Here is a 15,753-nt window from a genome sequence, read left to right as displayed (position 1 = left end):
TGCGTGTGTGCGTGTGTGTGTGTGGCTTCAGGGCACTATTCTGAGTAGTGAGACCATCCCTCATCTGATGGACCCTCTACAAGCTCCCAAGCTACTAATCATCCACCCCTCCATTTCCAGCCTCTATTGTAGCAGAGCCTGACCTCTGACCTCTCTCAATACAACTATCCTAATATCAACAGTATTGCTGTGTATGTTCCTCTATGTCAGTCATGTGTTACAGTTTTTAGGTCTTTATGGAGATTTTTTACACTATTTTAGTTTTAGTAGAACACAGAAAACACAGCTCTTCACTAATATTAAAATTGAACCATATATGTGTATGTTGTTTGTGATTCAATATAATTATAAACAAGAAAGGTTTTAACTGAAAACACATATAGAAATATTAAATAAAGTAAGTAATTAAGAAAATATTTTAATTAGAAGAGAGAAGGAAGAAGAAAGAGTGAAATGTTAATTAGCAAGTTGGTGGTCTTGTAGATGATCAGCAAGTATTTTGTCCTCAAGATACGTAAGAGGTTAAACAGATCAATAATAAAGTAATCTATAAATATAAAAGGTTTTTTTTCACCAAAAACTGCTATTAAAGAGTCTAAACTATAGACTAATCGATATTTATAGTCTGATAATGCATTGTTTTCAGTTTTACAGTATTCTTTTCTTTCCTCATGTTCAGCTTGTGACCCTGCGAGGCTCCATTTTAGAGGATGCGGTGGCGTCTACAGGGAGGCACGGCACGGTGCGGGGTCTGCCGCTCAAGGAGGTCCTGGAGCAGGTCGTCCCCGAGCTCAATGTCTCCTGTCTGAGACTGGCGCTCAGCACACCGAAAGTCACAGAGCAGCTCCTCAAACTGGACGAACAGGGGGTGAGTTATGTGACTGTCTGTATTTGCATTTTATTTTTGGGCTCGTGTAATGAAACCGTTGTGATCCAATCAGCAACAATGCCTCCATTGAAATTGTTCCTTGGCAAAATAGATGAAGTCAGGCTGGCTAAAATGTGAACTGATAAAGTAACATGGTGACATATGGTATGCTCAGATTGCGTGTATCAAAGTGTTTGCCACCGATATAACTGATTTAATGTTGGTGCAAAGTACAGAATTAGACTGAGGGCAGTGAAAGTTGAGTGAAACAGGGTGTGGTGTGTTTGAGTATTGAGTGTGTAACTATAAAAGCTTTAATGTTTAGCCATGTTATCTCACCTTTAATTTAATGGAGGGTGAAGTGCAAGGCGGACGTGTTTTCCCAGCCGTGGGCTTGTTTTCGTCTGTGTAGGTGGTTTATACAACAGATAAGTTGTGCGTGTTGTGCATCCAGATATACACTCTCATCTGTTACATGTACTTTGACATTAAGTTGCATTAGAAGCACACAATTCAGACCGCAGTGTTTCAGCTGTGTTTGAATGTTGTGTTTCACTGTGTGTGTGTGTGTAATGTCCTCTCTCCACTGCTTTGTAGTTAAGTCAGAAGCACAAGGTGGGTGTTCTGCTGTGCCGTGCGGGCCAGAGCACAGAGGAGGAGATGTACAACAATGAGGAGGCGTCACCCGCCTTCTCTGCCTTTCTGGAGCTGCTGGGGGAGCAGGTGCTTCTCAAAGGATTCACCAAATACGCTGCACAGCTTGACGTAAAGAGTGAGTCTTTCAGTTGGGCACTATATTCCATAAATGTGTCGACAATTTCACATAAAAGTCGAGAGGGAAATTGTGTTAGGTCCAACCTAGTAACATTTTCTTGGTACTTTCACCATGGCACATGTACAGATTGTCATATTAACATAAAGGTCTGCAGCAGTGAAAGGTTAAACATGTACTACTTGTCCTCCATGTTAAGTTCACTGTAATAAAACTTAATTAGCAGCTCATATGCCTAGAGAGAAGAGGTTTAATAAATTATGAAACCATGTGAATGAGCCCATTTCTCTCTTTCTTTATGCAGTTAGCATTATGAATATACAGCAGTATGCTTTAGATAAATCATGTGAGCAAATGGAAACTAAATGAGAGTCCCAACCAAATGCAAATGTACACTGTTGGATGTTTTAAAATAGGCAAAGTAGCCTTTTAGCAGATAGCAGAAACTTCAAACCTTCCTTCGTTGTCCTTTAGTGTCTGAAGAAAGTCACGAGGAACGTTTACGTAAAAGTAGGGTTGCACAATTAATCGAAATATTATCAAAACCCCAATATGACTTAGTACAGTATCCAAATCACAGAATCGCAGCCGTAATATCTGCAAAATAATAATAATATTAATAAATAATCACAATAATATGATTTTTTACCACCTTGAGCAGCCCTACGAATGAAAGACCAAAATCTATTTTGTCAACGGACGGAAGAAGCCAGCAGTGTCTGAAAAGTTCTAATTAATAGCCAAGTGTCCTCATAACTCCAGCTGTGAGTCCTCCTGATCCCTGGAAAAAAAACATCTGTTTGAACCAGGATGTGTTTTTCTCTTAATTCCCAGTTTCATCTGTTGGTGAACAACTTTGGACATAAAATTAAAATATCTTCCTTCTCTTCCTTCCTCCAGCGGACTCTACGGGCACCCACTCCCTGTACACCACCTACCAAGGCTACGAGGTCATGTTCCATGTGTCCACCATGCTGCCGTACATGCCCAACAACCCCCAGCAGGTAAGAGCACCACTACTTAAATCCTGCGTCATCACATCAGCCTATGTGTTTGGTGTGTACAGCTGAAAAATACAGCCATGACTGTCCTTCCTTGTCACCCAAAGCCTTTCAAAGTCTGTCTGTGGTTGTTGGTTAAAGCCTCTGTCGTTTGCTCCGGGTCGTAAACCACAGCAAGAATTCATCAAATGGAAACTTGTGACTTGTGTCGCCCTCTTCATTTAGAGTCTGTTTCCTCTTTTATTCAGCCTCTTGTGTTTTTATAGTCTTTGTTCTCTGTGTCTTGGCTTCTCTGTCCTTTCTTTCTCGCAGGCTTCTTCTTCTGCCCTCTCTCTGCCTCTCATTCTTTAACTAGATCAGAGCTGGGTGGGGTTCAGTAGTGAGAAATTTCTTTATTTTCTCCCTCTTTTTTTTTTTTTTTAAACTTCTTTAAATAAAGCTGCCTTCCTACACATCCTCCTGGGTGCTGTGTGTTTGCAGTGTGGGTTGTGTGTGAGTGACCTGTGTGTAAGATAACATTTTGCGTGTGGGTATTTTTAATAGTTTGCATAAGTGTTTGCGTGAGAGGCTCACACGGGCTCACAATGGCTCACACATGCGCTCAGACAGGTCCTGTGGGTGCTCAGGATTGTGTCAGCGCATCACTGCAGAACAGTGCAGGCGATGGGGAACTTATTTGTTCTTCCTCAAACATTAAAAAATGTAATATATGGAAGTTGTGAATTGGAGAACTATACTTTAATCACCATACCCACAGCAATCTATTGTTTGTTATTGGAAACAAGCTTTTTTTGACCGATACATCATCTTGTTAACATTTTGTAAATGGGCAGTAAACAAGTAATGTGAGGGTTGCACCTTTTTAATTGAGAGAATTTAAAGTGTGTTTCAACACTTCATAGTAGTATCAACTCTCAGAAAGTGTAATTTAATAAATGGCACAATAACTCCATCCAGAGGTTTAGAGACTGCAGCAGCAGAGAGGTTTACTTGCTCAGATGATCCTCTAGGTGGCAGCATCCGGCATTAAAAAAAACCTGCAGCGAATGAGCAAGGGGAGGAGGAATTAAGTCGAATATATAGAAAGTGCGAAGGCTCTTATACTCAGGAGAGAAGAAAAGCAGAGCACAAGCTGCATCTTGTAGGACCAATGATGAAATGCCCTCATTGTTTCATATCAGTGCTATTTAGTTGTTTAGGGTTGGAGCTAAAATAGAAAATAGTCAAGATATTGATAAATAAAACAAACTTATTTTCTCCAAATGATCAATTCTAGCAATTATAGTTAGTATAGTTAATCACTACATCAAACACAGTAATCTAAATGTTAATAACTGCAGTCTTAGCACGAGGGAAGGATGCTCCTGTGGCACCATGCTTGAGAATCTTTGGCCAAACAGTGGGCTGGATTACATAATTGGTACTTTCACACTTTCCTCTGCAGATGAAGAGAGGATTGGCAAGCACAGCACCACAGACACAGCCTGGACTCTGTGCCACATTTCCTACACGAACGCAGATAGACGGACAGACCAACACATACACACACACACACACACACACACACACACACACACACACACACACACACAGACACAAATAGCCCACACAGAATCCGAAAAACAAATTACATAAAGAGCTGTTGTTTGGTGTCTAGTAGTGAGTGAGCGTCTCAATCTTTCATTTCCCTTGTCAGACTTCATCGTTGACTGAGTCAGCCAGTTATGTTAGCTCATTTTATTAATTTGTAATTTTTCATCTCTCCTCTTCCTCAGCTCTTGAGAAAAAGGCACATAGGGAACGACATTGTCACCATAATCTTTCAGGAGCCGGGAGCGTTGCCTTTCACCCCTCAGAATATCCGCTCACACTTCCAGCACGTCTTTGTTATCGTCCGTGTGCACAACCCCTGCTCTGAAAACACCTGTTACAGGTAAACGTTGAGAACAGAGAAAGCACATGTTCATATACACACAGCTACGTTAAAAATAGCTTCTCACACTTCAAATTCTGCCCGTCTCGCCTTTTCTTTCAGTGTTGCTGTGACAAGAATGAAGGATGTGCCTCCCTTCGGCCCACCCATCCCCAGCGGTGTCACCTTCCGTGACACAGAAACCTTTCGCAACTTCCTTCTAGCCAAAATTATCAATGCAGAAAATGCAGCGCACAAGTCTGAGAAGTTCCACACCATGGCGACACGAACACGGCAAGAGTATCTGCGCGATCTGGCGGAGAACTACGTCAGCGGCACGCCGCTCGACTCAGCCGGCAAGCTTAACAATCTCATCTCCCTCGCGTCCAAAAAACGCGAGCGCTCCAAGGCAAGAGAGGGAGCGGAGCTGGGAGCCGCGGGGGCCATCGCCTGGAGGGTCCTAGCCCAGGACTTCAGTGGAGGCGGGACAGAGCTCCCCTGTGCCTTGGGTTTGTCAGCAGAATACGTCCTCCTGACAGACTGTTCCACCAAAGAGGTGGTGTTTAACTGCTTCTGTGCGGACGTGATCGGCTGGACGCCGGAGCGGCTGGCTCTGAAGATCTTCTACGGCAGAGGAGACCACATCGCAGTGCGGGTACCAGAGGGCTGCGCACAGGACATCAGGGAGGTGGTGCAGAGATTAAAGGTGAGAGAGCGTGTTCCAGTTCAAGTACAGAGGGATGGTGACCAGAGCAGAGCAGAACATTTAAATCTGTGTTGCCTTTGACTCACGTACCTTGTGTTGTATTTGGGATCATAGTGAAGGGATCACTAGACCTTAAAGGTGTCCTTGTGCAGAGTTCTTGTAAACAAACAGTCAAGTCCTTCCTCCTCAAATATTTGCAAAGCTTTTTTTATTTTTATGCCTCCACCGGTGCTAGTGGTCTCTAGGACCTCAAAACTACACTTTTTTTTTGGGCTGTAACTCAAGAACTGATGTGGTAACCAGATGTTCAATAAGAAATAACGCTGAGGTGATGACATTTCTTTCATTGAAAAATCAAAGGTCAACTTTTTTACTCAACATAACTGGGGAACTGAAGGGGAGGATGTGACCATATTTCACAGTTGGTTGGTGACACTTTAGACTAAAAGGTCAAAGGTCATTGTGACTATAATTTAAGAATGAATTGGCCGATTCAAGATTTCACATGTTGACTACAAACAACATATTGGAGCGTGCCTAACTAATCATGATCCTGTGAGTTTCACCTACAGCTCATGAAGAGACTTTGCATATAAAACGTCCAGAAGAAAATAGAAGCACTACATTCAGTATAGCTATACTCTATATACTCTCTCTATACTCTAAAGTACATGCACCTGTTTAGTTAATAAAATTATGATGATCCTTCATCAATCAGTTTAAAAATATATATTAACTCAAATCATAATTATGTACCATCAATATAGTGATAACTTCTGTTTAGCCCAAAAATACACGTATTCCAAAAAACATGGAATTTAAAATTTAAAGTCAAGCTATGTAAATAAATTTGAGTATTTTGTCCTCCTTGACTTGAGAAATCAGAGGGGATACACCTCTATGTTTTTTGGAATATGTTCACTGGATGTTTGGGTTTAGCTCTCCACTGAGAATCCCATTGTAGAAGCACAAATCTCTCTTCCATGAAACTAATCACCATGAATCACCATGAGACATGGATGTAAACTGCAACTGGTCAGCAAAAATAATTAAATATATTTTTCATCTCTTTACTGGTCCTATTTGATAAACTAATTAATGCTCAAAGCGTATAACTATTACATTCATATTAATGTATGAGCACAAATATATATAGATATAGATATATATATATATATATATATATATAGATACAGATATATATATCTATATATATCTATATATATAGATATATATAGCTCACTTTGTCAATGAAGTTGTTCAACAGCACTGGCTGATGAGTAATTTCATATCGTGATAATCCCTGGAAATTTTGATGAAATGAAATGAAATGAATGAAATGCTGGGAAAAGGAGATTTCCTGGACTCCAGCAAGCTTTGTGTTAATCCTAGAGAAAACTGAATATTTAAAAAATGAGTTAATCTTTCTAAAAATACCAAATAAATGCATATTAGAGACTGATTCCAGAATCAAGATTCAGTATTTAACAGCCGTCATGCCTGTTTTATGATGTTTCGATGATACGTAGAGACTGTTTTAGTGCACATGTAACAACATAATACTACTGTAAATCTCTTTTTTGTTTATTCACATCATGTCCTCTCCTTGTCCAGTCTTTGACAGTGGGATGTGAGACGGTGGATATGACTCTGAGAAGAAACGGACTGGGACAACTGGGCTTCCATGTTCGCCTGGATGGCACTGTGGCCGAGGTACCGTCAGATTACCATCTGCCACGCCAGATCTCGTACTGAAATACTCATCTCTGAAGATTGTTGGCTGTACATAACTAGCTTCTTCTTTTTTTGTGTGTGTGTGGTTTTCTCGTGCAGGTGGAGGAGTACGGCTTTGCCTGGCAGGCGGGACTGAGACAGGGCAGTCGGTTAGTGGAGATCTGCAAGGTGGCCGCGGTGACGCTGACTCACGAGCAGATGATCGACCTGCTGAGGACGTCGGTCACGGTCAAAGTGGTCATCATTCCTCCGTACGAAGAAGGGGGGCCTCGCCGGTGCGTTAAAGTCTGCGTGTTGTATGTCTTTGAAGCTAAACTAATGAGTGATTCATTTTAAAACAGCTGTGGGGAATACAGATGTTGAGGCAGTAGGGTGACAGCACAGGAGAGCGCCGAGCTTTAGCAGGCAGCAGTGGAAGGACAAGAGCGAGCTAGAGTGAGTGCAGGACGCTCTTCACTCCAAACACACAAAGGCATGGGTGAGATAGTGGCTAGACTCCAATGTTCTGAGAGGATTTTGTGTGGGAGTGTGTGAAAAGAGGAAGCGAGCGAAACAAGAGAGAAAGAACGATGTGTAGCTCGAGAGGAAATGAGGTATGGAGACAAAAAGAAAGAAGCATTTGTTTTAATGTGAATTAACTAAAATCTGCCATTCTTTGTTCCTCCATCCTTCATATCTCATCTCGTTCAGCGTACCGTCACCTCGTTTCCTCACCTCCCCCAATCTATTTCTTTTCCCCGCCGTCATCTTTCTCCAACGTTTCATCTACACAAACGGCCTTGACAAAGAACAGAATAACGAGGCCTTATGAGACGCTGATGTGGTGTTACAGAACGGTTACGGAGGTGAAGGAATAACCACTGTGTGTGTGTGTGTGTGTGTGTGTGTGTGTGTGTGTGTGTGTGTGTGTGTGTGTGTGTGTGTGTGTGTGTGTGTGTGTGTTTCTGACTGAAAACCAGGGCTCTTAAATACAGTAATTGTGGCTGGCTGTGTGATCGCACAGTGGTTAGATTTCTTTAATGTTGGAGGCAGTTTAATTACACCAAGTTAAATCCCTTTGACATACACACACACACACTCTCTCTCTCTCTCTCAAGAAGCAGCTGATAATTAGAGTCTTGTATTTCTCTCTCCCCCCCTTTCTCGCTCTCTCTCTCTCTGACTCGTTTGTGTGCCAGGCAAGCAGATTGCATGAGATTAAGGCCTGGAATCTGCAGAGAGGGAGCAAAAAAAAAAAAAAAAAGGAGACCACAAAAAATAAATAAATAAATAAATGAGTGGAAGTGATTAATTAAAAATGCATGCCCTGTGCGAATGAAAAGGATGGAAAAGGAGGAGGGATAGAGAGAGTGAGAGAGAGAGAGAGAGAGAGAGAGAGAGAAAGGCAGCGTTGAGTGTATTGAGTTGGAGAGGCAGAGACGCGCTCGGTGAGGAGGACGTGTTTCAACACCACAGAGAGTGAGAGAAGTGGGTGGAAGAGAGACAGAAAGAGAAAGAGAGAGTTGGGAGTGTTTTTCCTTTGCTGCTCTGACTCCGTCGTGCAAGATGGACGGATGCTGTGGAGAAAAGGTGTGAGGTTGTAGTGTGTTTGACCGCGTGTGTGTGCGTGTGCGCGTATGTGTGATGGGGCACTCCAGCTGTGTGATGGAAGAAACACTGCATGTCAACATATGTGGGCTCTGTTCTCTCTAAGGTTTGTACTACTATTATGTAACGGTATGGATATTGATTGAGTTAGTAGTGTTTCTTGGTTGATCAGAATGTCCTGGACCACGTGTTGTGTTCATGTTTATTGAGTGTGATTGTGCACTGTTGTTATACTTTTGTTAAATATTCTGTTAACTAGTATGATGTTTACACTCTCGCAGCAGAGTACAGTAGATTGAGGGCTTAGTGTGACCAGGCTGTAGGGTTAATCCAGGTTAAAGTTCACCCTTGTGTCAGCGGTATCTATCCGTGCAGGTAGTTTGGGTGTTGTTTACTCAGGTTTATAATCTGTCACTGAGATTTCTGCCTCCACCACAATTCAATTGAGGTAAATGTAATTTCATCTGTTTTGCTCACAGCATTTTTCTTTTCTTTTTTACAACCCATTATTATTATTATTGTTTTTGTTATTATCCATAGTGTTCACTGTGTACAGTTTTAACTGGAACTGTTTACTAATGAAGAATAAGTCCCGTATTATTATGTTTGCCATTAATTAATTGTTTTAAGACATTTTAAGCACAAATGCTGAAAGAAATCAGGGGTTTTGGCTTCGCAAATAGGAATATTTTCTTGTCTTCTATGACAGTAAACTAATATCTTTGGGTTGGTCACAACCACAAAACAATACTTTTAATTTAAAGACATCACCCTGGTAGAAACTGTGAAATTTTTGACTATTTTCTGACAAGAAACGTTACTTGCAGCTCTGATTTGTGTGAACCAGCTCTTTAAGGGACACATCACACACTGTGTCTCTCTTATTTCAATCTTTGCTGTGATGTGTTTTTTTTTTTTATCCCACTCCTCCCTCACAGTGAATTTTCACCCCCCTCCCCCTCTCATCTCCTTCTCTCTCTTCCTCTCGGCATTTGTCTCGTCTTGAATACATCCTCTATGCATATTTGATGCCACCTGTAATAGGCTGTGTGAATAAAGTAATGATGTTGTGCAAAAGATGCGTGCGGGATATCGAGCTAGAGGCTACTATGACAACATTTTAGTTGAGTGTTTGTGTTTCTGTGTTGATAAAAGATCACTACCCCTCATCTTCTTACAAACTGACTTTCTCCCTCTGTCTCTTTAGGGGCTGCACAGAGGAGTATGAGATGAAGACCATGGAGCAGAAGCCAGAACCTGAGCCTCTGGCAGTAGGCTACCGGCCCTCCCCTCGCCCCACGTGGCGTTGGGACACCCCACCCATTCCTCCAGGGCTCCACAGCACCCCCAACCCGCAGCGCTGGGCCCCCGTGGGTCCCCCACCTCCTCCGTTGCCCCGCACACACAAGGGCCTGATGCCGGTTCCCTACAGGGAGCCTCAGCACCTCAGCAACATGAAGAGGTGAGACTCACACAGTCACATTAGATTACAGATTGGGTTATTTATAGCAAGTTCTTTGTATTTATACTCTGCAAATAGTTATTGTACCTGTCTCAGATACCACAGCTGATATTATATTAAATGATGAATGTAGGAAAATGTACAAAAATCTAAGTGAATGATGTTTAAACAAAACTCAGTAAGTAGAATCTTTTGTGGTACAATGATGGATGGATGGTGATTGATTCACTAAAGATTTAATTTGTTTTTCTATATATTCACAAACTGGTCCTGTAGCATTAGTCTGGTTCTCCTGAATCACCAGCCACATTGTCCTGCTCATTGATCGCTCTTTCCTCCATTTGAGTAAACAACTGAGCATTCAACATCATACAACAGATAGTCAGAAAAACATAAAAAAGAGACAAAGTGGGGATGAGATTGAAGCAGCTGTATAGAAATAACAATAAGTCTTAAAGGGACACATTTGATTGTTATCTTAACGGAATATTCGTTTGTAGTTTGTGACTATTTTTGTTGTTCTTATTTATTGTTGTAACAATATTTTTACGCTGCCCTTGTGGCCAGGTCTCCCTTTAAATAGTCTTATTATATAGTCTCTAGCAATAACAGACGACCGTCGATCTCTTGCCTAATGTCTGGGGATTTCTAAATGCAAAGTAGTTGCTTGAATGGCAGCGAGAGCGGCCGCTAACAAACGTACGCCTCTTAATTCAAGCCCACGCCTTACCTGAAACAATGCTCCCCCTGTTCTCCTCCTTAGTGAAACAAACTGGAGATGCAGTAAATCATTTTGTGACAGTTTGATTTGATTTATTTGACATCTAAAATTGATACATATATACATCAAACATATTTGGCCTTTTAACACATTTAAAATGGATGTTCCGAGCAGCGTTTATATAGTATGACAGTGTTTACATGCACAATACTTCTGCACGTCACCGCACTAAAGAGTTTGGATTGGTTCTACAATGCAGGTTTATTATACGGTCTTAATTATTTCCGCCCCAGTTTTAACAACAAAAGCTGCGAGAAAGTCCTCAGTCTCTATTGAGTGAAGCGTTTAGTGAGTCAACCCTTCAAAAGACTTTAGCCTAGTAAAATAAAATGAATGAATGTGACGTCAGCTGGATGGATCACTCAAGAAAACAAATCCTAAACATGTCTGACTATCAGGCTGCTGTTTCGGGTGAATGGAGACAACTATTCTTTCCACCATAAAAACACTGTGTGAATCATCAACTGAAGGTATTTCTAGCGTCAGCCCTTTTGTAGAGATGGCCTTCATGCAGTAACACTCAATAAATAATTACAAATCATCTTAAGGGCAAACTCGCATGTTCTTTTTTATTACACTGTGTCTACGCCCACCAACCCTCAGAGGAATGCATTTGGAAACTAATATTCACAGTAATCTTTCTCCTAAAGTGAGGAACTATATTTACTTTAAGTAAAACTGTTTTTTAAACTTGTGTATGACCTTACAATACTTTGTTTAGACTCCTGAAGGAATACATGTATATAACTCTGCTCACAGGGATATTTATGTTTTGTTTTGATCCTTTTTGTTCCCAGTTGCTAACCACACACACGCATTACTTGGAGCTGGTGTCACACTGCCCACTCCCAACGTTAATAACAGCAATCGAATCCTGGCAGCTTCTAACTGAATCTTTCTCTTTTTGCAGCATGTTTGTCACTAATTTAGATAAATGGTTTTCTTGTGTTCCCGTAACTGCCTTACTCATGGGCCTCACCTCTCTGTGGTCTGTGTGTTTGTCTCTTGGTTAACCATCAGCCTCTTTGTGTGTCCTCCAGGCCAATGAGCTACCCAGAGAACCACTACAGTATCTCTCCTGCAGTAGGCGACAGAGTGCTGCCCTACAGAAACCCCTCAGCCAGCTTCTCCTCGCCCTCCTCAGGCCTGGTCAGCCTCTCCACGATGGGGCCGCCTGGAATCACACCAGGCCCCTTTGTACGCTACAAACCCTCACTTGACAGGTGTGTGTGTGTGTGTGTGTGTGTGTGTGTGTGTGTGTGTGTGTGTGTGTGTGTGTGTGTGTGTGTGTGTGTGTGTGTGTGTGTGTGTGTGTGTGTGTGTGTGTGTGTGTGTGGTCTTTTGTTCTCCGAGCTCTCCTGTTTTGATCTTGATTAAACATGTCCGCTGTTACTCATAACAACTGTTTTGTGCATTAGAGTCGGATTATATCTGTTCATAAGATAGGGCTGAATAATGTGGCTCGTTCAGGTCTGCTGTTAGACATGTATGAACACACTGTCTCCTAGGGGAAGGATCTGTTGTGTGGGTGGCTCTTCCTCGCAGTGTGGAGGTTGATAACATCTCGCCCAACCAGAAAAATGTGTTTTATTCAACCGCCATCCGGATGCAAAACAGAAACTGAAATTCTCCTCTGCTCAGTCAAATCCAAACATTTTTATTGTTTGTTTTGGACGTTTATTTTAGTGTATTTGTGTGTTTCAGTTAACTAAACCCTCCCTGTGTTGTTGTGTACAAGTGTTAATTAATCTTGAATTTCCCTCGGGATAAATAAAGTATCTATCTATCTGTCTATCTCTCTCTATCTGTCTTTCTCTATCTCTCTCTCTCTCTCTCTCGTCCTATGATCCTCTGTGTAGATATGGAACAGCACAGCGCCCCCTGCTGCCCTATGAGCCCCACCTCAGTGTGGACGTCACCTCCAGTGGAGAGTCCTCCTCAGGCTTCACCAGTCAGGAGAGCACCATGGAGCGCTGCAAAACAGGTACCTTCAAACAGAGTTAGCAACCAGCTGGTGAACATAGTGGAGCATTTAGCGCCCCCTCTGGTTTCCACCTCAGACAACCAGTAGCAAAAACTGTACTTTACTGTATGTGTGGCTTTATCTTCTTGCCCAGTATTGCTCTTGTTGTTGTGTTGCTTTTTATTGCTACTCCTAAAGAATCAGTTGCACTTTGGGGACAAATAAATGTCCTGAACTTGAACTAAAGAGCCAAATATTTCCTTTAGGAGTTGGTAGAGACCAAAAACAGAGCTAAAAGGAGTGTGAATATTAGACATACACTCATCGGGTGACCAAAAACATGAAACCAAATGAATCATATATTTGCTCTGTATCTGCTGTATGTGTAAGTAGTCAGCTGTTTGCTAACACATTCGCTTTATAAGCTTAAAAGGTGATGATATGTGGTTAAGTTAATCAAACTTGTCTTTAACTGCATTCATAACTGCATTCTGCATCATCTCTATATTGTTTCAAAGTGTGTTACACAGTGGAGTAGAGATGACAGAGTGTGATTTTGTGCGTTGGTGGGTGGGTGGGTGGAGGTCAGTGTTTAAATGTGCTATAAGTATTTAATCCTCTTTGCCAGCCATGGAGGTTCAGTGTAATTTGCTTTAATCCTGTGAGTGTCTGTGTGTTTTCTGTCTAGAACCCCTCTGGCATGTCCCAGTGTCGTCGTCTCGGGGACCGGGAGGTGGAGGGGGGCAGAGGAGGGTACCCAGACAGGATGTCCCAGGGAAAGATTCTCCAAACAGACACTCGAAGGTCAGACTCGTCATCACCCACGTCTCATTTGTTCATCTGTCACCTCTGAGTCTGTCTGAATGTTGCCCTCGTGTCCTCTGCAGGGCGAGACTCAGTACTCCAGCCACTCCAGCAGCAACACCCTGTCCAGTAACGCCTCCAGCAGCCACAGCGACGAGCGCTGGTTCGACGGAGGAGCCGGGGGAGAGCGAGGAGGCGGGGGTTGCCTCCCCGACCCAGTCGACCCCGACCCCGACCTTCTCAACAAGGGGGGATCTAACGACAGCGGCATCGATGCTTCAACCCACTACAACAACGTTCGACACAGCAACGTGACCAACAACCAGTCCCACAAACCCATGCACAGCTTCGCGACCTACAGCGGCATGCAGGAGCTGTCTGTGGGAAGGAGCAGCGGCGGGGGGGAAGCGAGGAGACGAGAGTCTTCGCCCATCATACCAGCGGCAGCCAATAAGAACAAAGGATACCGGACGAGGACGTTCCCGCCTCCTGGCTCCAGTGCTGATAAAATGGATGCTTTCAAACCCAGGTAAGATACCGACTCGCTGATTAGATGCATCTTTTACGGGCTGTTTTTTATGGAGCTAATATTAAGTAACTGGACAATTTAGCTCAGATATGTGATGGCTTTTATTGGATGGAAAGTGCCGAGTGCCATTCATAAATCTTTCAGTTTAATGCCGCTCTGCTTAATGGAGAATGTATGTGCTTGGTAATAACTTTAGACTTTTAATAAAGTTTTGTAGAATCTGTAGTGAATGATACACCAAGCAGCAGTTATGTACCACCGCTAGATAATAAACATTTAATTTAATTTTAGGAAAACAATATAAAGAACACACCACCATATGTATAAAATCTGGGTATTTATCTGGTATTTATTTATTTATAACATCCAACATCATAGCCCTCAGTTTACAACTCTGCTTTCTAACAGTTGGGGGTTTAAACACGAAACTCAATAGTGTTTTTAAAGAATTTTCTTTTCCGCCCAATGTTAAACCAATGGTGTGATACATGAACATCTATCTCTAAAGGATACATTAAGGATTAAAGCAGCCTAATCCTTGTGAAACATACAGATCATCACATGATCTCCTCTGCTGGTGGACTTGGTCACTGCCACCCCCACATCATGATTGCATACAGGCCTAAAACACACACACACACACACACACACACACACACACACACACACACACACACACACACACAGAGGGTTCGACCACTCTGTGTTGGATTAAAACAATCTGTGGTTAAACCCCGAGTGCCAGCAGAGACTGATGTTGCAGTCTGTTCCTGGGATTTGTTGGACCATCAACATAATATAATATAATATACATAAAATTAAAACGGAAGGCTGTAGAGCAGAAATGATTCATCACAGGTATTGTGCACACTGTTCTTTCTAACTGAGGAAAAGGTTAGCTGAATAATTCGTATGTTTTAATAGAATTAGTTAGTTGGTAAAGAATTGGCGTGTTGGATAAAAGACATTTGAGGTGGTAGAGTAATAACTCTTCTGCTGTTTACCTTTGCTACCATTAGTGTTGTATCAGCAGTCAGTAGCATTGTATCTGCTGGGTGATACTGCTGCTAACAGACAGCACTACCTGGACTTTAATTACATGCTCTATCTTCATTCCCCGATCAATGAAGAGGAGGAAAGGAAAATGTATGCTGCAAGAATCAATTACACATTCAAAGAGCAGTAAAAGAAACTCAATTTACCCTCTGAGAGACTTTCATGGGTGCTTCTTCTGTGTTTTAATGTTTTATTTCACATGTTCATGGTGACTTTACAGGCAAGAGGATCTCCAGTAACTCAATCGTATAATTACTGTTGAATATGTTTAACATTTTAGGAAATAGATCAGAATAGCACTCTTATATCTTTGTGTTTAATATGAAGCTCCAGCCAGCAGATGGTTAGCGATTTTTGAATGATCCTTCAAAGGGGTAAATAATTAAACCAAGATGTAAAATTCAGTATTTAAGCAGAAAAATCATAAATCTTTTGTTCAGCTGGAGAATGATTTCCTCTGCATGTTCCTTCCTGTGATCTAAGTATCTTGTTCTTTTAATGCAGTTTGCGTCATGTTGTGTCTCAAGCGATCTGTGATGTAATATATGACTATAAATATTAAATCTTTCTCCTTTTAA

The 15,753-nt window shown here is 42.0% G+C and overlaps 1 protein-coding gene across 2 annotated transcripts in view; it reads left to right on the top strand.

Moving 5' to 3' along the window:
• The window catches only part of sipa1l3 (signal-induced proliferation-associated 1 like 3), a 69,735-nt gene that overhangs the window by 46,816 nt on the left and 7,166 nt on the right, over positions 1–15,753 (top strand). For both annotated transcript variants that reach the window (XM_051396976.1, XM_051396974.1), the window contains exons 6-17: positions 680–868; positions 1,466–1,640; positions 2,541–2,644; positions 4,417–4,574; positions 4,677–5,259; positions 6,874–6,972; positions 7,093–7,268; positions 9,788–10,042; positions 11,864–12,046; positions 12,683–12,807; positions 13,475–13,590; positions 13,674–14,119. In XM_051396976.1, the coding sequence (XP_051252936.1) occupies positions 680–868; positions 1,466–1,640; positions 2,541–2,644; positions 4,417–4,574; positions 4,677–5,259; positions 6,874–6,972; positions 7,093–7,268; positions 9,788–10,042; positions 11,864–12,046; positions 12,683–12,807; positions 13,475–13,590; positions 13,674–14,119 (2,609 nt within the window). The remainder of the gene's footprint in view (positions 1–679; positions 869–1,465; positions 1,641–2,540; positions 2,645–4,416; positions 4,575–4,676; positions 5,260–6,873; positions 6,973–7,092; positions 7,269–9,787; positions 10,043–11,863; positions 12,047–12,682; positions 12,808–13,474; positions 13,591–13,673; positions 14,120–15,753) is intronic.

Source organism: Dicentrarchus labrax, unplaced genomic scaffold, assembly GCF_905237075.1.
Source record: "Dicentrarchus labrax unplaced genomic scaffold, dlabrax2021, whole genome shotgun sequence".
NCBI lineage: Eukaryota > Metazoa > Chordata > Actinopteri > Moronidae > Dicentrarchus > Dicentrarchus labrax.
This window is presented reverse-complemented; position numbering and strand designations above follow the sequence as displayed.